Genomic DNA, 26,887 nt, shown 5'->3' on the forward strand with positions numbered 1-26,887 from the left:
ACAGGGTTTTAGAGGGGAATGGGGGAGGGGGGATTGGTTAGCCCAGTGTTGGGTATTAAGGAGGGCACGTACTGCATGGAGCACTGGGTGTTATACGAAAACAATGGATCGTGGATCACCACATCAAAACCAACATTACTTTCCATTACTCTGTCCTCCAGGTCACTAATTCATTCTTTTGCTTCTTCTAGCCTGCTATTTATTCCATATATTTTTAATTTCATTTATTCCGTTCTTCATCTCTGATTGTTTCTTTTTTATGTTTTTCTCTTTGTTAAGGGTCTCACTGATGTCTTCACTCTTTTCTCAAGTCCAATGAGTATCTTTATTTTTTTTATTTTAATTTTTTTAAGTAGGCTCCACACTGTGTGGAGCCCAATGTGAGCCTTGAACTCAAGTCCAGTGAGTATCTTTATGACCATTACTTTAAATTCTTTATCAGGCATATTACTTACATCCATTTCACTTAGGTCTCTTGCTGTGGTTTGGTCCTCTTGTTTTATTTGGCACATACTCCTCTGTCTCCTCATTTTGTCTAACTCTCTGTGTCTATTTCTGTGTTTTAGGAAAGTCAGGTACATCTCTCACTGTTGAAAGTAATGGCCTTACGAAGAAGAGGTCCTGTAGTGCCCTGCAGTGCAGTGTCCCCTGTTCACCAGGACCTGGTTCTTTAGGTAATTCCTCTGTGTATTGCATTTGCCCTGCTGTTGAGTCCTGGCTACTTTTTCCTTCAGTCCAGTCATCTGTAGAGGCTGTTTTTGCCTAGTGGGGGCAGTGTTTGGTCCACAGGTAGGGTGGGGTGTGCCATTTTAACAAGGAGCACTCAGGTCTACTTTTGAAATGAGACTTGCTGCAGCCCCTGGGACCAGGGCTAGGAGGATGGGGCACACAATTTTAACAAGGTGGGCCTCAGTCTTCCCCAGGGCTGACTGACCTGGGAACTGCAGCCTTGGCAAGGTTTACTCTGGTCTTCTGAGGGAGGGGAACTGCAGCACCTGGACTGAAGCAAATGTGACTGGAAGGGATAGATCTGCTATAGCATGGGGTGTGGGGAGGTGTTGGGGAGGGGAGGAGTTTGCTGTAAGAAAGTTAGGTAGTGAATATTGGCACTTTGCTGGTCCCTGCAGGTGGTTGTGTGTTTATGCTGGGGGTTAGGGGAGGAAAATGGTGCCTGTTCCTGGGGAAATCCCTCTGGGAACCCTGCCCTTCAGGCTGAGCTCTGAAGTGTGTGAATAACTCTACATCCCATGTGCCCCAGGTGGTTTTCAAACTGCTACTTCTATGCTGTATCTCTGAGGGCTGTTTGTCGTACTATTTCTTTAAGGGCAGGGACTCAGCTTCCTATCACCCTCTGGGCTCTCCTGGAGCTGAGCCCTCTGATTTTTAAAATTCCAGGCTTTAAATCTCCCTGTTGTAAGCACTCATGGAATTTGACCCCTCTAATATTCTTTTTCATTTTTTTAAAGATTTATTTATTCTTCTGAGAGAGGGAGAGAGAGAGAGAGTAGCAGGAGGGACAGAGAGAGAGAATCTCAAGCAGAATCCCCACTGAGTGCAGAGCCCCATGTAGGGTTCGATCTTACAACCCATGAGATCATGACCTGAGCCAAAACCAAGAGTTGGACACTTAAACCAACTGAGCCACCCAGGTGCCCCCACCCCTCTAATTTTCAAAGCCAAATGTTTTGGGGATTTGTCTTCCTCTCTTCTCAGTGTGATAATCTGTTTCTCTTCCTTCTCCACATTACAGCTGCCTCCCACCTACGGGTCCATTTTGCTCCCCATCCATTTCACTCCCTACTGAGTCTTTGCCCTTCTTACCCTCTTTGATGTGGCTTCTTCACTACCTTTAGTTGTGGGGTTTGTTCTGTAAGTCTTTAGGTTATTTTCTGGGTTATTTACACTGATGTGAGTGTTATCCAGTTGTATCCAGGGGATGGGTGAGTTTAAGGTCCTCTTATTCAGCCATCTTGGCCCCCTCCTCTCTGATTTGACATTTTAAAGGGTAATTTTGAGTACCATCAACTTTTGGTGTTAAGCCTACATTTATTTATTTATTTTTGAAGAAGGTGAAGCAACAGTAATTTATTGAATGAAATTAAAATATTTTGTCACATTTCTATGAAATTATTTAAGAAATTCAATGATAAGCCTACTTTAAATATAACTATCCCCTCTCCCCATCTGCCATTAAAATAGAATTCGATTGCATCTTTACCTCTTCCTTCCTAAAAAGTTTTCATTTAATTTGTTAATTTTTTTTTGTGAAACATTTATTTCCTGAGACATTATTTTCTAAAGAGAAATCATAGTATTCATTTATTAAAGTAATAGTAGTATTGTTTAAAGTGCTTACCAGTTGGAACTGGAAATGTGTATTATTTTTTAGATGCTCATTGGGTTGACTTTTGGCGTGATTCTGGTGGGATGTAGATGCTATCTTCACTCAGGTAAATATGAATAATAATGAACAAATGAATGTTTGTTAAAATAATAGTCATTTTAATTAATACACATCAAATAATACACATCAAAATGCTTTCAGGTGAAAGAGTATGAGACATGATTGTAATATGTAGGAGACATAGAAATACTATTTATAATGATTATGCACAAGCAAATAAGTTCCTGCAAAAGAAAGCACTATTTTTTTGCTGTTGTCATTAAGGAGCCAAAGTATAGCACAACATTTTCTATTCCCCAGGATTATCCTTATACAAACACAGCATATAAAGACTTAAAGGGGATAGGAAGAAAAGGAAAATACTTTTTGAGTTAGGGTTTAGGGAATGTTTTTTTTCTAATAACATTTTAGAGTTTAATTAGAAGTAAACATTATTAAATTCTATTTATAAGACAAGTCAAAAATCAATCTTTATTTTGCCATATTAAAGAAAGGAAGACTTTAAGACTTTTAAGAATATTGAAAATAATAGAAAACAAAATCTTGGGGCACTTGGGTGGCTCAGTTGGTTAAGCATCTGCCTTCGGCTCAGGTCATGATCCCAAAGTCCTGGGATCCAGCCCCACATCAGGCTTCCTGTTCAGTGGGGAGCCTGCTTCTCCATTCTTGCAGCTTGTGCTTTCTTTCTTGCTCTCTCTCTCAAATAAATATATAAAATCTTTTAAAAAAAACCCAAAACCTTAAAAATATTCTTTAAAAAACACTTCAGAGTGCCTGGGTGGCTCAGCTGGTTTAGTGTCTGCCTTTAGCTTAGGTCATGATCCTAGGGTCCTGGGATCGAGTCCCACATTGGGCTCCCTGCTCAGCAGAGAGTCTGCTTCTCCCTCTCCCTCTGCCCCTCCCTCCTGTTTGTGCTCTCTCTCTCTCTCAAATAAATGAATAAAATATTAAAAAAATAAGAAAATAAAAAAAACACTTCAAACTGTTATTTTAATCAAAGAAATTGTCAGTCTTCCTTAAGGGTGGGAAGAAAACAAGGGATTTAGATGAAAGTACTCTTTGATTTGTCCAAAAAGCATTTAGCTATTTAAAAATTCCATATGCTTTTATAGCCTTTTGATTTACTTAGTCTTATGTTTCTTGGCATCATTGAAACTTCCATAGCTAGTCTTCATAGGAAGGAACATGTGTCAGAGAACTGTCACATTAATTTTCTACTTTTAAAAAACTATTTATTTATTGGGCGCCTGGGTGGCTCAGTTGGTTGAGCAACTGCCTTCGGCTCAGGTCATGATCCTGGAGTCCCAGGATCGAGTCCCACATCGGGCTCCCTGCTCGGCGGGGAGTCTGCTTCTCCCTCTGGCCCTCCCCCCTCTCATGCTCTCTCTATCTCATTCTCTCTCTCAAATAAATAAATAAAATCTTAAAAAAAAAAAACTATTTATTTATTTATTTTTAGAGAGGGAGTGCATGAGCATAGGGAAGGGCAGAGGGAGAGAGAGAGAATCCCAAGCAGACTCCCCACTGAGTGCAGAGCCCGACTTGGGGCCTGATCCCACAACCCTCAGATCATGATGCGAGTCGAAACCAAGAGTCAGATGGTTAACCAACTGAGTCACTCAAGCACCCCTTAATTTTCTATTTTGAATACTTTTCAAAAACACTAATAATCCTTTTTTCTTTATTCAACAACTTTTGAGAGAAATTTTGCAATTTTTCATTTTTCAGAAGGTTAAAATAGTGTCTTGGAACTGGGGAAGTTTGAATTATGTAACAATGTCAGGTTTTCAGAATCTTATGCAAAAACCTGATGCTGGGACCCAGGGAAGAAAGGGACAACAGTGACAACCTCAAACACAGAGAAGAATCAGCTACTGTTGAATCTCCTAAGATCTTTATTGACCCAGTAAGTCAGTCACTGTCCTCAGTCACAAAGACTGAAGGAGATGCCCCTTTCATTTTGGCATTCTCCTTTGCCTCAGTTGAGAACTTCCAGGACTATCCCTGCTGTGCATTTGGGGAGGTGAGGAGGGCAGAAGTTTGGCAGGGGTTGGGAGATGGAGACTTGGATTATACTGTTCTAGTTTCTCCTGGTATGATGCTGCAGTGAGGACCTGGAAAGGGAGCTAAAAAACTACCCTGCTCAAATGAGGAGGAATACAGATATAGTAAATGTGTTTCTCTGTGACTGCTGAGCCCTTTGCCCTTTGTTTGAAATCACTGTCCTCCAGCTTCAACCCTTGCTGTAGGGATTAGGTGACCATGACTACACTAGGTGACCCCACCCTCAGCATCTTTTGACTACAGCAGAATGGATCACACCTGGTCCAAGTTGAGTCAAATTCTTTTTCTTTTAGAAATTTCTAATGATGTACTATATGTTGGCTAACTGAACATAATAATAAAAGAAATAAACAAAGGTAATTCAAAAAAGGATCGCCAATGAGATTCCTTTAAATAAAACATTTTGCTGCTGCCCTTAAAAAAAAAAAAGAAATTTCACATCGCTATTCAAAGGTGATAGGATTCAACTGCGGAAGCCAGGAGTTGTCTGAATGTACTCCAGAATTGGAGATTCACTGGGCTTTTTAGGATGTTTGTATGAGGGTGAGGGCAGAGAAGGGCCATTTAAGGCCAGGCATTCTGAGTTTGAATTCCACCTCTGCCACTTACTTAATGTGTTACATTGAGCACATTAATCTTCCCCAAGGTTGTGTTTCCAAATAAGAAATACTCAGTTAAGAGTGCTTACATTGCAGCACTGATGTGAAGGTTAAAAGAGATAAATGATGTGAAATCAATATGGTTGGTTGTGGGCAATGTTTTTGTAATGAAATTAAATAAAATAGAAAATATCAGGCTATGATATGACACATAGGTGGGACACATAGTAAGGGTCAGGATTACTTTATGAAAGTTTTCTTTTAGATATATATGTATATAAATGTGTGTGTGAACTGGATCATGCTGTAAAAGGTATTTCTTACCATAGGTATGTGTTAATTTTTTTTATGTTTAAAACTAGTGTTGCTCAGCATATGGTCCAGAGACACCTACATTAGAATCATCTGAATACCTGTTAAAAATACAAATTCTTGAATTCCACTGCCCAGAATCAGAATTTCTGGGGACAGAGTCCAAGAATCTTCATTTCAGCTACTTTCCCAGGTATGTCTTAGACACACTGAAATTTGAGAACCAGTGCTTTAAATCTACAGAAAGTATTCAAATGTTAGGGATTATGATATAGTCTCATTCCTTCATTCAAACACTATTTATGAAACACAACTGTTGCATCTGTTAACATAGGATTCTGGTATTTTGGTTGGTGAGACATATATTGTTGCATTTGACTTCTTGTTTACAAAAGACAACTAACTCAAAGGCAGGAACTCCCAACCACTACACCTCAGAAAGGTGAATTATGAGACATTTCCTATATTTCCCCAGTGTGTCATTTGGGGAAGCACTACCAAAGGCACAGTATGGTTGAAAAAGTTGTAATTGATAGTCAAACATGAATTAGAATTCATATACACTAAAGCCCACTACCCAAAATGTGGTCCAGGGACCAGAAGCACTGGCATCACCTGGAAGTTTGTTAGAAAGGCAGAATCAGACCCAACACAGACCTACATTAATATTTGAGAAGCACTGTTAAAGGAAACATGTAATCAGTTAGCTAACCTTTGTTAACAACTTCATGCAAAGAGAACAATTTCCTGAAAAATAATTATTTCAAGGACACCAACTGCCACAAACATTGGTGTTTTGTAGGTATTGTTAACTGACTATAAAATCATATGATCACTGTAGAAATTTTTGAAAATTCAGAAAGTGGGAGAATTTATTAATAAAAAATGTATTCATAATTCCATCCTCTTTTCTTCAATAAAACATAAAAATATACATATTTTACAAAATTGGAATTATACCATATATACAAGATTTATATTCTACTTTTCATTTGATTTCTCATGAGTATTTTCAGCAGTACTTTTTAAAAAAATTTAAGGGGTGAAGGGGAGTGGGAGATATAGGCTTTCAGTTATGGAATGAATAAGTCAGAGGGATGAAAAGTGCAGTGTAGGGAATATAGTCAATGGTATTGTAATAGCATTGTATGGTGACAGAAGGTAGCTATGTTTGTGGAGAACATAGAATAACATATAGAGTTGTCAAATCACCATGTTGGTCACCTGAAACTAATGTAACATTGTGTATCAACTGTACATCAATTAAAAAAATCTTTTTGGGGCACCTGGGTGGCACAATTGTTGAGCTTCTGACTCTTGGTTTCAGCTCAGGTTGTGATCTCAGGGTCCTGAAACTGAGCTTTGTGAGGAATCTGTGCTTAATGTGAAGTCTGCTTGAGATTCTCTCTTCCTTTCCCTCTGCCCCTCCCACTCATGTTTTCACTTTCTCTCTAAAATAAATAAATTTTTTTAAAATGTTTTTACTTTAAAAAATTAGGGTGTTAATACAGTTAAAATTCCCTTGGTACAGATAAGATAAAATGATGAATGTAGGCAGAATAAATGTAACATCCAATTCTAAAATATCAGAGTTTAAAAGGGGCTTAGGGGGCACCTGGGTGGCTCAGTCGTTAAACATCTGCCTTCAGCTCAGGTCATGATCCCAGGGTCCTGGGATTGAGCCCCACATCGGGCTCCCTGCTCGGCGGGAAGCCTGCTTCTCCCTCTCCCACTCCCCCTGCTTGTGTTCCCTCTCTCGCTGTGTCTCTCTCTGTCAAATAAAGAAATAAAGTCTTTAAAAAAAATTTTTTTTTAATTTAAAAAAGGGGCTTAGGTATTATTTTGTTTAAAATTTTTAGTTATAATTGGAGAAATTTAAACCCATGAAGCAAAATGAGTCACCAAAGATAATTTGCCTAGGAAAACAAATTTATTGATTGAACTATTATTATGTATCAGGATCTTTGGGAGGGTGGCCAACTATCTGGTTTGCCTGGAACTGTGGGGTTCCAGAGACATGGAACTTTTAGGCAAACCTGGGTGGTTGGTCACCTGATTGCTAGGCATTAGAGACAGAACAATTTATGGGATCTGGCCTCTGCTCTCAAGTTGGAGAGACACGTTTTTTGAACATATCACCACAGAAGAGTATGCAGACTGTGAATGAAGCAAAACTTCTGGGATCCTGAAGCCTCTAGTACAAGAAAGGAGCTGACCAGATGGGGGTAGTAGGAATGGGGCAGTTTGGAAAGCATTCTACTCTGAAGGATCACTACAATAAAAGACACAGTAGTGAAAAGAATTTACTGACAATTTACTGTGCCAGGCACTATGCTATTGATTATCTCCTTTAACACCACTCCATAAGGTTGGATTTGTCATATGAGTGATGAAGATGCCACAGGAGGGTTTTAAACAGGAGAGTAATATAACTGTATACTTTAAAAATAAAGGATCACCCTGGCGGTATGTAAAATGATTTAAAAACAAGTCCCCTATGTGTATGCTATTTTGAAATACCTTTAACTTGCCATCATCCCTCTTAAACTCAGTTTCATGAGAGGGATTCCAGTTTCCCAGTACAGTTTAAAACCAAAATTGTCCAGTACCTTAACTGTTCTATTCTACTTCTTCCATTCCTTTCTATTTCTTCTATTGGCTTTCTAGCAATGTACAAAATTCAGTAAGGAAATTATATAAGGTTTTGTAACATGGCCTCCCTCTGTTGATGGTGTAGCAATAAAGCAGCAACCATTTGACATCCAGCAGAAACAAATGCTTTGGATCTTTACAGTAGTTCTTTTTTTGTTTTTAGGAAAACCAGAGGTCTTTTCCCCTAAGTTATAATAATTTATAAAATATTTAAGTGCATATGTGACCCGGCATTTGAGTTAAGTTTTAACCAAAGAAATATTTTTACACTTGCAGTCACCATTTTCATTGGTATGTTCCATTTCTTCATCAAAGAGCCATTTACATTCATTAAGCTGGACAGCTGTTTGAATTTCATAATACAATTATCCAGATTTCCTATTATTTCATTTCCTATCATGCCCACAGTCATACAAAAGAACTTTATTATTATCACTTATCAGTAATAATCACTCATTAGGAATGTCATTTCTGTATGACTCCCAGATCACTTAAGTCCATGACAGGTTGGCTCCCATCCACTCCAAATGAATGCCTGGCAGAGCCTACGGTGAGAGCTGCACCATGTGGTCTTGCCCTTTTAGGACTGTAGACAGAGTCATTCGCTCATTCAACGAATACGTAGTGGCACTTGTTCTGAACCAGGTTGGTGCTGGGGAGGCAGATTAGCAGCATAGACTGTGATCCCAAGAACCCTTTGGTCTAGTGAAGGAGACCTCTAAGCAATACCTCTAACTTGAAGCAGATCATAATTTTATTTTATTTTTTTTTACAGGAGTGTCAAATTTATTTTATTTTATTTTAAACGTTTTATTTATTTATTTGACAGAGAGACAGTGAGAGAGGGAACACAGGCAGGGGGAGTGGGAGAGGGAGAAGCAGGCTTCCCGCGGAGCAAAGAGCCCGATGCGGGGCTCGATCCCAGGACCCTGGGATCATGACCTGAGCCGAAGGCTAACGCTTAACGACTGAGCCACCCAGGCACCCCAAAGCAGATCATAATTTTAATTACAATGGTACAACATGCCATAAAGCAGAAGGATATATTAAATATGATTGAGAAAGGGGTGCCTAGGTGACTTAGTCGGTTAAGTGTCCGACTCTTGATTTCAGCTCAGGTCATGATCTCAGGGCCATGATATCGAGCCCCACATGGGCTCCGCGCTCAGTGTGGAGTCTGCTTGAGATTCACTCTCTCCCTCTCCCTCTGCCTCTCTCCCCACTCTCTCTAAATAAATAAAATCTTAAAAAATAATAAATATGATTGAGAGAATTCAGGCAGACATACTGGAGAGGATATTGTTTGGCCTGAAAAAGACCTAAGCTCCTCGATGGCAGGAATTTTTCCTGGTTTGTTCACTGCTATATCCTAAGTTCCTACAACTATGACTGGCACATAGTAAATGCTTAATAAATAGCTACTGAATACATCGGTAGATTCTGAACTCAATAAGAATTTTACTGAAAGAAAAAGGCAGAGAAAAAGAATTTCTTTTTTGAAAAGGCTTATCCTCAAAACCATGGAAATTGTTACCTTTCGTTTTTTAACCTGCCTAACCCCTTCCCCTGGCTCTCCATTATCTTTAAGATAAAATACTGTCCCCTGTCCACTTCTCCTAAGTTTTATCTATGTATTCCATCCCAAGCCATTAGAGTAGACAGATGTCTGGTGTGGAATCAGGCATTCTGTATGTCATCTATGTGTCCAAGAAATTAAAGATACAAAACATTATGTTATGTATGAATTGCTCATATATACCAGCTAATATAAAATATAATGTAGGTTACTAATGAACATACTGATCTTCTGTATATGTGTTTCAAATTGGGACCATTCAGTTTCAAGTAATAGAAAATCCAATTCAAATGGGCTTAACGAATGAAAGGATTTATTAGCAATTGTAACTGAAAATCAAGTAATTGGGCAAACTTCAGTGCAGTTCAGTCAGGGCTTCTCAATTGCTCTCCTCAGTTGTCTCATTTCTGACCTCCTATTTATGTAGCTTGTAATCCTTGGACTGGCATCGCCCATGGACACAAATCAGCATCTAGCAGAAAGATTATATGCTTTGTTGTTTACATGCAGTGAGAGAGAGCATCGTTTCTCAAAACCAGTGAGTTAAAGTCCCAAACTAGACTACACTACCCTTGAACTATCTTCTGTACCCACAGGACTGCCAAATTTGATCGATTTGTACCTCATTTACCAGAACAAATCACCATGTCAAGGGGCATAAGATTACTCTGCTTGGTTTCTGTCAGTCAGAGGCTACCTCTAGAACTGGGGTTGGAATCAATCACACAGGGAGGGAGGAGTAGCTCCCAAAGGAAAAAATGGATATGGGTAGGAAGGGAGAGAGGGAAGGTAAATGCTGGATAGGCAACCAATGAACCTCTGACATATGTGACTTTTTTGATTGGCAAATATATATCAAGTGTTAGTATTTTTGTTGAGGTCATCTAGAATTCCTAGCTAGCTGTAAAACTACTAAGTTTTGAGGGTTTTTTGTTGTTGTTGTTGTTGTTGTTTTAACGTTGCCCCATCACATATTCAGTTCTCTCTCCCCAGGAAACCCCTTTTGCCTTCCAAATTCTTATTGACCTTTAAGGACTACTCCCACCTGGGTAGGCTTCCCTGACTCTCAATCTAGGCACCTACACAAGGATCTCACCGCCCCCTGGTTTTCCAGCATGTGACATACTGAGATGTGTTTGTCTGTTTCCATGTTGGCTTTCCCACAGGCAAGGGGCTCCTCAAGGACAGGTTATCAGATGCTTTGGCTGTGAATATCAGAAACCTAATGCAAACTGACTTAAACAATAAGATAACTTATTATTTCTCAAAATAGGAATATTGCTCTATGAGTAGGGCAATCTCCAAGATTGGTTGATACAGTGGTTCAACAATGTCATCAATAGCCCATGCTCTGTCCATCTCTCTGACATCTTCAATGTTAACTTTATCCTTAGGGTGCTAAAAGAGTGGCTACATAAGTTTCAGGTATCACATAATCCAGAGGAAGAAGAGGAACCAGCCCATTCTTTGGAATAAGAAAACATTTTCCATAAGCTTCCCTGTAGACTTTCCCTTATCTACTTGGCCATCTCAAAATCAGTCAGTGGCAAGAGGAATAAATAATATTACCACAAAGAGTTTTAGGATAATCATCCCAGGTAGGGTAGAAATTGCTAATTGTTTATGTTAGTTACTACAGTAAGGTTTTATTGTCCCTCCTCATCCTCTGGACTCTGATGTTCTGTGGCTTTGTGCATCTCTTTGGTTCTATGCATCTGTCTTTGTGACTCCATTTCTCACCCTACCCTGAAACTCACTACTGTGGTCATACCCTAGATCCTATCCTTACCCTGACCCCCTATATTTCCATCTCACTCACTGTCTTTAGTACTTCAACTCCAACAATCCTTCAGTCCCACAGGGATCTATATTCCACTGATGATGCTACCACATTTTTACTGTCCCTTTTCCCCCTTCATGTCCTTGCTTCCCTTCCTACCCAGCTTAAATGTTATGGTCAATCATTATAATCACTCCCTTGCTCATATTCAACTCCCTGGCCACCCTTCATTTCATGATATTCTTTGGTAAGAATGCAACCCTGCCTATATCCAACTCTGAGTTTATTCTGTGCACCAAGAGCCCTGAGTATGACTGGAAAAAAAAACACATAACAATGTTAATTAGTCTTACTCTACTCTTAATGGATCTTTACTTCTGAATAGTAAAGCTGCTCAGCAATTACAATACATTTCACTAGTCCAACTTGCCTTTCATTCTCCTAGATGATCTCCCATCAGATCTCCCAACTCCTAAAACCTCCACCACCTCCTTTTGTGTGCTTGCTTTTGGCTGCTTACTCTGCTTCTTATTTTACTGAGAAAACAAAGGCAACTAGAAAAGAACTTCCTTAGGTTCCTACCATCACAATTAGCCACCTAGCTGCATCTGTGCCCATATCCTCAGTTTTCTCTGTTAATGTAGATTCACAGTCCATGAAACTAGCAGACCAATCCCTCTTCTTGGATAGTAGATCCCATCCCTTTTCACTAACTCAAGGATATTGCCTCAGAAATTCTCCCATTCTCTGTCCTGCATCACCAATATTTTTCTTTTCCACTAAATCAGTGGTTCTCAATCACAGGTGATTTTGCCAGCTCCCCTCCCTCTACCTTCCAGGGAACATTTAGCAATATCTAGAGACCCTTATGGTTACCACAACTGAGGAGGTGAGGGGAGGACACTGTCATCTACTATGCCTGGGATGTTTCTAAACATCTTACAATGCGAAGGACGGCCCTCCACAACAAAACATTATTTTGCCCAAAATATCAATAGTGCCAAAGTTGAGAAACACTGAACTAGATCATTCCTATCAGCACACACACAAATGCTAGTATTGCTCCCATCTTAAAAATTACCCTCTCCTGACTTCATATTCCCTTCCAACTTCAACCCTATTTCCTGCTCCCCTTTACTGCAAATGTTTCCAGAAACACTTCCTTCATTTGATTCCTAGAAACTATGTTCTTCTGGTTTTCTTTCTAATTTTAATAATTCCTTCTAGTCTCCTTTTCTAGTTTCTCATGTCCTGACCTCTAAATGTTGGGAGTGCCCAGATCTCAGTCCTTGGACTTTTTTCTTCTGTATACTCACTTCCTTAGTTGCCTCATGTGGCTTCAAATATCTATATGTTGATGAATCCCAAATTTTTATCTCTAGCCTGGACCTCTCCCCTGAACTCCAGATTCATATATCCAATTATCTATTCATCATCTCCACCTGAATATTTAATACGTATATAAAGCTTGGTGTGTCTGAACTGAGCTCCAGCTCTCTCCCCTAAAATCTGCTTCTTACTCAGTCTTATTCATCAAAATATACTAAAATTCCATTCTTCCATTTCCTTAGAGTAGAACCTTGGTGTCATCTTTGACTCCACTCTTTCACACTCCAACTTGATCCATCATCAAACTTACCAAGTATACCTTTAAAACAGTATATCCAGAAGCAGACCACTTATTACCTCTACTGCTATCTTCCTGATCCTAGCCACCATCATCTCTCCTCTGGATTATTGCAATAACCTGGTGAAGTTGGTCTCCCTATTTCCACCCTTATCCTCTTTCAGTTTATTATCAACACTGCAACCACAATGAAAGTTTGAAATCAAAAAGTAGATCATTATCACTCCTTGGTTCAAAAATCCTCCAATGGCTAACCATCTTTCTCAGAATAAAAGTCAAAATTCTTATAATCCTTACTCTGCCCCAGTTACACTGGCCTCTTTGCTGTTCCTGGTCACATCAAGCAATATTCTAGCCTCACAGCCTTTGCACTTGCTCTACTCTCCACCTGGAATGCTCTCCTTTTTGTGAAAATGCAAGGTCTTTGCTCAAAATCATCTTCCTAGAGGGGCCTTTCCTGACTTCTCCATCTCACCGATACATCCTGTCCCCCTTCCCAGCTTTATTTTTCTTCCTGGCTCTTATCACCATCTAAAATATTATATATTTTACATATTTATTTGCTTGTCTCCCCCTAGTAGAATGTAAGCTCCAAAACAGAAGACATGTCTGTTTTGTTTACTGTTGTATCTTTAATGCCTAGAACAATGAACATAGTAGGTTCTCCATACTTAATTGTAGAAAGAATGAGCCAACCACAGTGACCAGCAATAGACTATGTCTGACTCTTATCTGAATCCCTGGTGCACAAAAGAGGCACAGAATATGAACTAGTAAAATAAATGAATTTTTATTGTTGTCTTGAATAGTTGTGACTGTAATGTGTCTTAGTGCTTTCTTGATTCGGATGGATAACAGTTTCCCCTCTTTCTTCATCCCTCAAGTTTTCCTGTGAGGAGACAATGATCTCCCTGGGCACTCTTCCTAAGTTACTTAGTACCTAGGATCTCTCTATTCCCTTTCTCCTTTTCCTGGAACTTTTACCCTGAGACCCTATATCCCAGCCAAGCCCTGGGGAAATATGACGCCATCACTCCTGTGGGCTTCATTTCTGAATGCCAGCACTTTCCAACTAATTTTAGGTGCCTGACACCCTTATCAGACTGATTTCTCCTTCAGGGCAAGGATCATATGTGACTTCCCTCTGGGTCTAGTACTTGGGATGGGACCCAGAACATTGTAGGCACTTTACAAATAGTAATTGGGCTAAACCTCTGCCTATCTATTTTCTGTCATTTTATAATCCTTATTCTCTCCATACTTCTACATAGCCACCATAATACCTTAGTAAATTTATTAGTAGACCTGTCTCTATGGTGTTGTGATTAAGAGCACAGGCTTTGGAATTTAATAGACTGAGTCCTGGCTCTGTATCTTACAAGTTATATAACTTCGGGCAAGATGCTTAATCTCTCTAGCTTCTCTTTCACTATTGGTAAAGTGAAAATAATAATGCTACAAAAGTTATGGTGAAGATTAAATTCAATAGTTTACACTAAGCCCTATCATTATGGCTCATAATAGCTCAATGATTATACTAATATTCTCTAGTCAACAACAACAACAATAATAATAATACCACTATGACTATCTTGAGAATCAGGGACTGTATTTCCAGCATCTAGAGAATATGGGCCTTGTGAGGGAGGGAAATGATGAGAGGTGGGGCTGGTGATGCAGTTGGAGCCACATTAGGAAGGGTTAAGGAGGTTAGCCTTTATTCTTTAGAAAATGAAGAATAATCAAAGAGTCATGTAACACCTAAAACAAAGAACAAGCTAATGATGATATTTATGAGTACCAAATGAGGAAGGCCAAAAGAGTTGCATGGGACTGTGTTAACAACTCATTGAACTTTATGGTGACTGACAGCAGTAATACACTCAGGCTATAGTTATGTGATGTCAGCTTTTCAGATGAAAATGGAAAACTTCAGTCAAACATCTGGTTGTTTAGTCTACCCAACATCAAAGACCTGGCGGCTCTGAAACTTTCAGATGTTTGGCTGAATGGTTTAGTTTTCCTCTTCATCTAAGGGGTCTGGTAGACACAATCACTATGATTTTTGTCAGCTTTAGGCTTGAGGTTTTTTTTTTTTTTAATTATAAAAACATTTTTATAACAACATAAAAGGAATTTTTTAAAAAGAAAAACAAAACCTCCCTAATTCTACCTCTCTAAAACAACTGGCTTTATTTTTGCATATTCTCTTTATAACATATAAAGTTTACATTGCTTACCCACAGTGAACATATGTTTGTTTCCTTTTCTTTGCACTTAGTGTTATAATATTTAAATTTTAACATAAGTCATATTTGAAAATAATTACTATATAATATTATCAACTGTGTGTTAGATGTGTAAGACATGTACTAAATTTTAGCATCCTAAGATTGTTGGAAATTTTTGTGACCTCTAATTTTTCATTAAAATGAATAACATTTTGTTTATTGATTTTTCACCTCTAAATAATTTCAATGGAGAGCCAGTTACAGGTCAAAGCATTTTATTGTTTCAATATAGATTCTATATTCTAAAGGAATTATATGAATTCATATTGATAACAATAAATGAGTTCCCTATTTCAACACAATCTTATCAACATTGATGTTATGATTTCAGTGTTTTTGTTTTGGTCAATTGAACCAGTTCTAGTATAATAACATATAATAATATATAACATGTTATATATGTTTTATACATAATATGTATATATTATAATTTGTATGTGTGCTTATCTTCCCTCTTCTCCAAAACTATCAATAAAATGAGAACAAATGTTTGTTTTAATGCTATCAACTCATGAGCAAAGAATGCAGAAAAAGTTGCCAATAGACAAATTTTTAGAAGACGGCAAAGTCAGTAGAGTTGAGAAAGCTGAAGTATATGCTGAGGGGAGATTCCAGTTGGAAGCTATAGACACGAATAAGGATAAGAATAATATTATATTACTATATATCTTAGTAGATATCAGGCATTATTCTAAGCATATTTCATATATAAACTCATTTAATCTTCACAACATCCTTCAAGGTAGGTACTATTATTTTCACCATTTTACAACTGAGAAAACTGAAGCATGAGGTCAAATAATTTGTCCAAGGACACATAGCCAAATTTCAAGCCCAGGCTATCTGGGTTCAAGGTCCATTCTCTTAATGACTACATTGTACTGCCATTTGAGAAAGGCTCAGTAATTTGAGGCACAAGTTATTGTGGAAGGCAGGGATGAGGTGTGGATATTGGTTGAATGTCTGTGTAGAGAGAACTTAGAGTTGCAGGTCCCTTCCCCCAGCTCATCCAACCAGGCTAGTGTATCTCCCTATCCTGGCAGAAGACCAGAGATTTGACCTATGGGAAAATTGCACCCATGATGCCAAAGCCCAGAGAAATTAGGCACTTAGCAGGGGGAGAGAAGTGCCAACAGAAAACAGGGGAATTAAGTGAATATACACTCACTGAATGGTGAGACTTCTGGCCCCTAGTCCTACACAGTTTAGAGTACCTGGATAGCCAGGCAGCCATACCTGCCTCTGCTACTCAAGGAGAGAATCTGGAGAAACTGACCAGCTTCAGAAAAAAGAACTACAGATACTGGTATTTTGAGGTACCCAGCAAAATTATCAGGTAACCTCCCTATTACCCTACAGCGAAGCCACCAGTTGAAAATCCCATCTACTCACACGGAGCTTCCAACTGATGTTTTAGTACCTCCTACTAAATATAAAGGGCTGCAAAAATTCACCAAATATTTGAAGGAAGCCTCCAAAATGGGAGAAGCCAAAAGAAATCAAGAAATGGAGCTCAAAAAAAAGCAGACAAACTAGGGAACAGAAGAAAAATTTTAGATGATCATCAATGTACTTAGAGAGTAAGAATAGATATTGCATTCATGAAACAAGAGTAGGATGCTTTCTTAAGAAAAAAAGGAATAAAAAGAAAACAAGAACTCATGAAAATTAAAAACATGAAAGCAGAAAACTTAAAAAATCAATAGAAGAGTTGGAAATTAAAATGGAAGAAATCTTCCCCTAAGAACAGAACAGGAAGACAAACAGCTCGACAAAGAAGACAGAAGAAAACTGGAAGATCAATTCAGGAGATCCACAATCCAGCTATGTACGTTTCAAAAAGAGAAAGTAAAGAGATAGAGAAAAAGAAATTATTATTATTTTTAAAGATTTTATTTATTTATTTGAGAGAGAGAGAGCTCATGAGAGGGGGGAGGGTCAGAGGGAGAAGCAGACTCCCTGTTGAGCAGGAAGCCCGATGTGGGACTTGATCCCGGGACTCCAGGATCATGACCTGAGCCGAAGGCAGTCGCTTAACCAACTGAGCCACCCAGGCGCCCCGAGAAAAAGAAATTATTAAAGAAAGAACACAAGAAAAAATTTCCAGAATTTGAAGAACACATGTTTTCCATTTGAAAGATATATTAAAAGCTGAGCACAATAAATTTTTTTTAAAAAGTGTCAGGGTACATCCTTAAGAAATTTCAGGATACTGGGAGATAAAGTATCCTTAAGCTACAAAGGGAAAATAATGGTATCCTACAAGGTATAGAGAGAGAACCCAAAGGACATGAAATGTCTCAACAACAAAAAATAGAAACTAGAAAAGAAAGTAACAGCGCCTTAAAAGTTCTGTGTCGAAATTATTTCCAAGCTAGAATTCTATATGCAGAGAACTGCCAGTCAAGCTGGAAGGTAAAAATAAGGCATATTGAGACTTCCAAAGTCTCCAAAAAAAATTACTTCCCATACCTTTTTCAGGACAAACAAATGACACTGATAGCATATGTGCCACCAAAATGAGGGAGAAAAAGATAAACATGGGCTTGGTAAAAAGGACATCTACCACAGGAGAGTGGCAAAGAAAATTCTGTTATGACAGTAAAGGAGAATGCTGGGGTGGCAACTGTTTAGCATGTTTGAAGATTGGAATAGGAGAATGGAGGGCTCCAGAATGTGTATCTTCAGGAAAATAAATGGAACAGATGAATTATCTGATATATTCAATAATGTAGAAAATAGTGACATAGAGAACAAAGCACAGGAAAAGATAAAATGATTAATATCTCCAGTAAGAAAAGTGTACAAGAAAGGAAATAGAATTATAGTACGGTGCTTAGCTTGGCAGTAAATAATACAATAATTCAAACAGTGAATTTTGATTTAGTAAAAAATTATATTTTATATATGTTAGAGAGAGGAAATAGGAGCCTAGAGTGATGGGAGAGGGCTGACCCCTCACTTTTCACAATAGGAATCAAAAGATAATATCTAAAGTTGATAAATCAAAAAGAATCAGTGTAAGCATGTTATCTTTTAATGGAGGTAAATACCAGAAGAAATAGCCAAAAGAGTTTGGGGAGGAGGCTTGAGGTTAAGGATGGGAGGAGCTGGAGATCTCAGTTTTTCACCATAACTCTGATAGAATTTTTTGATTTTATAAACAATGTGAATGCATTATTTTGATTATGTTTTAAAATAATTTTGACAGTATTTCATTTGCATTTGAATTTCTTTAACTGAAGATTTTTATCATATGTTTACGTGCCGACTGCCAGTTACTTAACAAGCACTTATGTGTTAGGTGTCTTGCCTGACACTGGAGATAAATAAATGAACAAAATTAAATCTGTACCCTTAAACAGTTCACAGTACAGGTGAAAGAGAAAGATAAGAAATCACATAGTTATTAAACAGATGACAAGTGCTATAATTGAGAAATATGGAGGGTGCTAGAGGAGCAGAGAGAAGTGCATATCTGGCTTTGCCTTGGGAGAGGTGGGTCTGAGCCCATCATAGAGGAGGATAATGGAAGTGAGGGCTTTCCAGGCAAATGGAATTGATATGAAAAGTGTTGGAGGTGTCAGCAAGTTTCCTTTGTCATGTTAAGGCAGGATGTGCAGAATGCAGGATTTGCCTCAGCCTTTGTTCAGTTTTATTTGGGTCGGGTAAAGTTTTGTGGCCTCGGTGGACATTTTAAAATCCAGGAATATGCCTGTTAAAATGCAGCTGGGCGGGAGCCTGGGTGGCTCAGATGGTTAAGCGTCTGCCTTCAGCTCAGGTCATGATCTCAGGGTCCTGGGATCGAGTCCCGCATCAGGCTACCTGCTCCTTGGGAGCCTGCTTCTCCCTCTGCCTCTCTCTCTCTCTCTCTGTCTCTCATGAATAAATAAATAAAATCTTTAAAAAAAAAATGCAGCTGGGGTCTTGTCTTTGAGGTAGAAATAATGCAAATAGCTGTAGATGGGAAGGCCAGGAAAACACCCAAGTATTCAAACTCTTCTTATATGTGTGTCCTTTAATGGCCTTAGCGTGTTTGATTTGCCTGCCCTGTGTGGACCACTGAATTGTAGGCAGAGTTCCTGACTTTTCAAATTAGGAAAAGAAGCTTTTTATCCACGCCTCTCCAAGCAAAACAGGCTACATTTAATCAACTTTCAAAATTATGCCCAGTAGGAACTTACTATTAGCTATGAAAACAAGCACTAGCCCACATATTGCTCATTTCCCTTTCCCCCATCCCCACTACCACCATCCTAGCTCAGGCCTCGATGGCAGACATTACAGCTGAGTCCTGACTACTTTCTGTATGCCTCCAGTCTCTTCTATTCCATCCATTTTCCCTTTCAACCAGATTGTTCTTTCTAAAATATAGACCTAATTGTGGTACTCCTTTGATTAAAAAATTCAAAAAATTTTTTTAAAAAGAAAAGGAAAGAAAGAAAAACTCCAACGCTTCCCCATAGCCTAGATGATCAAGTCCTTTGTCTAGCATCCCAGGTCTTCCATTACCTGGCCCCAGACTATATTTCTAGCACCCTCACCTACCATTCTTCTCTCATTCTCCCTCCACTTCCTACTATACACACACATACACAATGTTCTTTCTCTAAATTTCAGCTTCCCTGAAATGTTATTCTTCGAACACAGGGAGCTTTCATGCCAACAAACATTTGCATCAAGTATTTGCATTCGCTTTTCTCTCTTAAATGCCCTTTGGCCCACAAGTCTTCTCCCTATCTTAAAACCCAGTTTAAATGTTCCTGCTGATGATTAAAAGCATGATTCCAGTCCACCAGGATCCAATCCAGGCTTACAAAATGTGAGACTTGAGCAAGTTACCTAAATTCTCTTTGCTTTAAAAATAATAGTAGAAAGTAGTAGTACCTACTTCACAGGGTTGTTGTGAGACATAAATAAGATAATACATGGAAAACACTTAGAACAATGCCAGGCATATAGTTAGAGCTCAAATAATGTTAGCTCTGCTTTAAAATAACAATAAATGATAAGTAAGTAAGTAACAAATAAATAAATAAGAGACGCCTGGGTGGTTCAGTTGGTTAAGCGACCAACTCTTGATTTTGGCTCAGGTCATGATCTCACCAGCATGAGATGGAGCCCCGAGTTTGGCTTTGTGCTCAGCATGGGGCCTGCTTGAGATTCTTTCCCTCTGCACCCCCCCACTCTCTCTCTCTCTCTCAAAATAAATAAATAAAATCTTTTAAAAAAAGGAAAATAAATAAATACATACATAAATACATAAATAAGATGTCCTCTTTTCTGAGAGGTTTTACTCATTTCTCCAAGGAAAATTAATCATTTCTTCTATTTCCCCCAAGGAAAATTAATCATAAGCAATTCAGATTGCTTATGACATTTACTTTCACATCTCTCCTACTTTATACAATTTCAAAGAATATATTCAACGTGATTTTTTAAAAAATAAAGTTATATTCCCTTCTGAAGTCTTTGAAAATGTAGTTTCAGAGCTATTAGACATGGATTCCAATCCTGGATCAGCCACCTACTAATTATGTAATCTTGGACAGGTAACAAAACCTTAGTTTCTATATCTATGAAAAGAGGGATAATACATTTATCTTGCTGAGGATTCAGTGATAATTTTCCTTTCAAGGTTTTCCAGGGTCTGCAGATAAAGCCTAAAATGCGTGGCCAGGCACATAAGTCTCTCTATAATCTGGTCCTGTCTATCTTTGCAGCTTCATCTCCCCTGTTCTCCCTTATACTTGCTACTTCAACAATTCTGAAATGCTTGCAATTTCCTAAGCTGTCCAGGTTTTTGAGTTTTTGCACATGCTGTTCATTCTGTCTGGTGTCCTTCCTTCACTTCTACTTAGTTCTTTTTCATCCTTCAAAACTCATTAAAATACTTATTGAGTACATAATTATATGTAGTCTATATTCCTCTGATCATTTAACAAATGTCTAAATGCCATCTGGAATAATCCAACCACCTTTAACTGCTTTGGAACTGAAAATCAGAACCATTAAGGCCTTTTGAGTTCACCTAACTGAGCCCAACACTGCCCAAGCTGAAGAAATAGTTCTAGAGAGAAAAGATTGACCCAAAGTCATGGAGATCTCAGTTATTTACTGTTGTGTAACAAACTATCCCAAAGTTTGGTAGCTTATCTTTTTTTTTTTTAAAGATTTTATTTATTTTACAGAGAGAGCACAAGCAGAGGGAGAGAGAGGGAGAAGCAGGCTCCCTGCTGAGCAAGGAGCCCCATGTGGGACTCGATCCCAGAACCCTGGGATCAAGACCTGGGCCGAAGGCAGCTGCTTAACCAACTGAGCCACCCAGGCAGCCCAGTATGGTGGCTTAGATCAATAACCATTTCATCATTTCCTACAATTGTGAATCAGGAATCCAGTCAGGACTGGGTTAATTGCTTGTTTTGCTCTACATGGAGTCAACTGAGGTCACTCAAAGGTATTCATTTGGCTTCACTTACATGCCTCAAGGCTTGACAGGAATGGCTAGAAAGCTGGCTTCATTTGGGCCCCTCTTACCCTACAGACAGTCTCAGTGTGATCTCTCCAGCGGGGTACATGGTGGCTCAGGGCTCAAAGAGACAATGTTCCCTAGAGACAGGAAGTGGAAGTTAACAGTCTGTTAAGACTTGGGCTTGGAAACTAGCACAGTGTCATTTCTAGTATTCTATTGCTCAAAACAATCTAAAGCCCACCCAGACTCTGGAGGAGGAGACATAAAACTTGACAATGGTAAAAGGATCAAAGAATTTACAGCCATCTTTAATCTGTCACCATCTGCTCTCTGACCACAAATTATTTATATTCTTCCCACATGCAAAATGCATTCACCTCCTCAAAGGACCCACCCCTCAAAACAGCCCATTATAGCGTCAGACTCAGGATTAAGGTCCATGAGCACATTATCTGAATAAGTTCCCGGTGTGGATGAAGCGCCTCAGATGTAATTCCTCAGCTGTAGCTTCTTGAGCATTGTTCCTTTCAACCTGAAGATCTCTGAACTTAAGAGATAAGTTATCTTCCCCTTACACACCCAACTGTAATGGTGACAGGCATAAAATAACTGTAACGGATACTCTGGTTCAGTGGTGGTGGTGGGTGGGGGAATGGGAGCACATAGCAGTCACTACTGTATTCTGAAATCTAGCCAGGCACATGTTGCCAGTTCCTTCATTAAGGCCTGGTTCTGCTCCCTGGGAATAAGAGTGTCTGTGACTTTTGGTTTTGCCCTCTGAATCATTCCTCTTTTTTCTATAACAACTAACCCATTTTTGTAGTTGAGTAGTTTTCTCAGCCTGCTCTCTGCCCACAGCTGACTGGGAGTCCAAAGACCTCTTTTCATTTTGTGTTGTCTCTGTCAGTTTCAAGCCAAGCTAATGTAATCCTTTTAAAATTCTGGGAGTTTCCTGTGTATCAAAGTATACTCTACCCCATTATGCAGAAAACACACCCACAAATCTCTTTCAGAGAGCCTTTCTTGACCTTGGGTGCTCTGTGAAGCTGCTGTGGAATGACACACTTAAGACTCTTAGAAAACCTGTTGTTTAACATTGAGGGGCAATGAGGCACAGCATTAAGATTCTTAGAAATAATTTTTTTTTAAAAAAAGATTTTACTTATTTGAGAGAGAGAATGAGATAGAGAGAGCATGAGAGGGGGGAGGGTCAGAGGGAGAAGCAGACTCCCTGCTTAGCAGGGAGCCCAATGCAGGACTCGATCCTGGGACTCCAGGATCATGACCTGAGCCGAAGGCAGTAGCTTAACCAACTGAGCCACCCAGGTGCCCAGAAATAATTTTTTTTTACCCCTAAGAACAATTTATAAAGGATCTATAAGATAGAGCCTTAAATCTTTCTGAGGTCTTAAAAGATTTTACAGGGACGCATGGGTGGCTCAGTCAGTTAAAGTCTGCCTTCAGCTCAGGTCATGATCCCAGGGTCCTGGGATCAAGTGCTGCATCAGGGTCTCTGCTCAGTGGAGAGGCTGCTTCTCCCTCTGCCTCCTCCCCCCCAAGCTTGTGCTCTTTCTCTCTGTCAAATAAATAAATAAAATCTTAAAAAAAAAAAAAGATTTTACAGTTGCACCCTTGATTTGTTTTTACCCTGTGACCTTATTTTGCTGACAGCACCTTGGATTTGACCTGTAACAAGAGGTCATTTATTCCTTTGAGATCCTTGTGCTGGAAATAGGCTAGAAATACTATCCTGGGCCCTTCTTTAGTTTACCTCTCTCTTCTCATATTTTATCATGGATAGCTAGAAAAAGCTAGTTAATGCTTTGTACTTTCTGCCTGGCAAATCCCCAGTCAGATCCTCAAGTTCATTAGGTATCTTTCTATTTTCCATGTTACTATAAATGACCATTTGCCAAATCTTCCTCCAGCTTCCAAACACAATTTCTTGACTGTTCTGTAAGTCTTCACCAACAGTCTTCTCCAACCCATTCCAAGTTTCATTAACAGATTCCTCAAGGCCCTTCAAGTCTCTACCCATTGCCTAGTCTCAAAGTCAATATCCAATGTCTTGGGTTTTGTGTTATGGAAGTACCCCATTTCCAGGTATCAGCTTCTGTTCTGGTTATCAGTTGTTGGACTTAATAGCTTTTTTAAAAAAAATCATTATGTATCTTAATTTTGTGAGTTAATATTTGGCATAAGCTTGGATGACCAATTGATTCTTCTTCTCCACATGGAGTTAAATGGAGTCAGTGGATGTTCTTCAGCTGGAAGTTTGGCTAGTCTGGAGGATCCTAGCTTCACTCACATGACTGATGCATTGGCAGGGACAACTGGAAGACTGGGTTCAGCTAAGTCCACCTCCTTTACACAGAAGCTAGGCTCAGTCAGGCCCTTCTCTCTACATGTGGTCTCAAAGCCTGTCCATGAGGTCCCTCCAGAAGGATGTCAAACATCTTACCTGACACCCAAGAACTCCAAGGGGCAATGTTCCAAGGGATAGGAAATGAACACTTCCAGTTTTTTAAGTCCCAGGCTTTGAAACCAGCACTGTTATTTCTGCCATGTTTTATTAGTTAAAACAGTACCAGAGTCTCTACTCAGATACAGGTAGAAAGGACATAGACACCATCTCTTAATAGGAAGAGCATCAAAGAATTTGCTGAGGAGAATTTGCTGAGGAGACAATGAAAGACTTTCTAGGCATGGGCCAAGGGGAGGCAGGGTGAGAGAGCACAGTATGTTTGGGAAACATTGAGTTCACATGGTTGTTGTAGAGGATGTGAGAAATACAAACCACTCAGAAATTATTTAATGTCTTTTCCTAAGGCAGTCAGAGAGATATAAGGAGAAAGTGATTGGAGACTTCAACTTAATGTTTTTCCAATTGATGAATCCAAGAGTTGTAACTCCAAAGCTTTTCTTTCTATGTTCCCATATGCAAGCCTTCCATCCCCATTTCTTCATTAAATCATGGCAGTAGGCTTAGAAGAAAGTAGGCCATTTAGTGTTCTATATTTACATTCAGCATATAAACTTATTTCAGCATGTGTGCAAGTCTGGGTAACAGACTGTATGTGATGAATTCTAATCACATGCTTTTCATGGGTTATTTGAAAACTACACATTGAGCCTGACCCTACTACTTACTTAGAGTAGAGATTGATGTGGTACAACTAAGAGGTTATTTTACTTGGCATCAGACTCCAGCACACTAAGTCAGTGGCCCATTCCACTACCTATCCTCTGTGACGCCTTTGTGAAAATTAGAAAAAAGTACATCTTCTGGGCAGATACAGTCCTACACCAGGTTTCAGTGGCTCAGAAAGTAGAGTAAGGTCTGAATTTTAATTGTCACTTGTTTCCTGGCTTGAGCATCTTTGTGACATGTATAAGATGTGAAACTCTGTGTTCTGGCCTTGCCTGATTATTGGTGTTCCATTGTTAAATTCAGAACAGAGCCTGTGGACACAGACCCAGAAGCTAGTTCTTACTTCCTTCTCCCCACATCCCTTGATTCTAATGTATCATGTGACTTACTATTCAAACACTAAGCAATCATCCTCCTTCTCAGTGCTTATTATCCTCTCTGAAAGCTCCAAGGACTATTCTTTCCCACTCTGGAATATATAGCTCCATTTGTCAGGAATAAGGGTGGCAAGTATAATATTCTATCCATACTTGCACCTGCCTCAGGAAAAGAATTTTTAAAGTTTTTTTCTCATAGCACAAACCATTTTGAAACACTAATACTAGGAATAAAGGGAAAGAGAGAGAGGAAACATTGCCTACAACCTTGTCTCCTAGCAGAATATCATTTCCATTTCTCCACATTACCTTGGTGACCATTGTCTCCAAGTTCCTAAATTCCAAACTCTGTCTTGTCATTTTTGTCATTTTTTCATTGTTTTAATGAGAGAAAACATTTCATTTTCTGTATTTTTTACTAAATCGTATTTCCCAAGAACTTTTCATGCTTCATTTATGCATATATTCAAAAAATATTTACATAGTTCCTATAATTTGCCAGGCTCTATTTTAGATGCTGAGGATTCAGTAGTGAAAATGACAAAGACTTTACCCTATGGTCTTAATTCTAGTGACAGATACATACAATGAACAATACATACATAGTAAAATATCAGGTGCTATAAAGAAAAACAAAGTAAGGCAAGGGACTAGAGAATAATGTTGTAGAGAATGACAATTTTAGAGAATACATCTTTTTTTTTTCTAATTTTTTTATTTATTTATTTGAGAGAGAGAGAGAGAGAAACAGCATGATAGGGGAGAGGGTCAGAGGGAGAAGTAGACTCCCTGCCGAGCAGGGAGCCCGATGTGGGACTCGATCCCAGGACTCCGGGATCATGACCTGAGCCGAAGGCAGTCGCTTAACCAACTGAGCCACCCAGGCGCCCTTAGAGAATACATCTTAAAGTGAGTATATGATTATTTAGTCATTTTCCTATGATCAAATATTTAGATCATTGTTTCCAAGATTGTCCTTCAGTTAATATATATATATTAGCTCCTGGTTTTTAATGTAAAGATATTGTAATCACCATAATTTATTTTTTAGAGGGCAAAATGTTACCAAGAGAGTATTCTGGAAAGGTGGCAAAGTTAGAAGTGCCAAGATTCTGTCTCCCCACCTAGACAACAACTGCAGAGCAGAATCTGCCTCATATAACTATGTATTTGGAACTCTAGAGTTTATTGATGCCTTGCTTATAACTTCTAGGGGAAGATTTGGAAGATAAATTGTGGTGAATTTCAGTCAATTTCAACTCAGCACAGTAGCAGCTGTCCATCCTCCACCCCCAGTGGCAGGCTGCTGTGCACAAGTTTCTGGAGCAGCTTGACCACCAGCAGCTTGTACAAGCCAGGGTGAGCAAAAGGAACTCTGTCCTCCAAATATTGGGGATCTGTGCTCTGATTGCTGTTTGCTGCTTCTGATCACAGAGGTACAGACAAAGAGGTGGGCAGCCATTATTGTTGCACCTTCCAGTTGTTGCAAGCCCCTCCCCCTCTAACTAGTGACTTCCAGGGAATTTAAAGTGTTGGTGCCCCTTTTTTGCCACTCTTTCATTTTTCTCTTTTCCCCCTGACA

The 26,887-nt window shown here is 39.1% G+C and overlaps 1 protein-coding gene across 10 annotated transcripts in view; it reads left to right on the forward strand.

Moving 5' to 3' along the window:
* Window positions 1-26,887, forward strand: part of C4H1orf185 (chromosome 4 C1orf185 homolog) — a 206,602-nt gene that overhangs the window by 171,048 nt on the left and 8,667 nt on the right. For 6 of the 10 annotated variants that reach the window (XM_081816921.1, XM_081816922.1, XM_081816920.1 and 3 more), the window contains one exon: window positions 26,519-26,664. The exons of 1 other annotated variant lie outside the window; for it this stretch is intronic. In XM_081816921.1, coding sequence (XP_081673047.1) covers window positions 26,519-26,664 — 146 coding nt within the window. Of the gene's footprint in view, window positions 1-26,518; window positions 26,883-26,887 lie in introns of those variants that run through there. 3 more of the 10 variants (XR_014144501.1, XR_014144503.1, XR_014144504.1) reach the window with 1 other exon arrangement.

This window comes from Leptonychotes weddellii, chromosome 4, assembly GCF_054177405.1.
Source record: "Leptonychotes weddellii isolate Sample4059 chromosome 4, ASM5417740v2, whole genome shotgun sequence".
Classification (NCBI taxonomy): domain Eukaryota; kingdom Metazoa; phylum Chordata; class Mammalia; order Carnivora; family Phocidae; genus Leptonychotes; species Leptonychotes weddellii.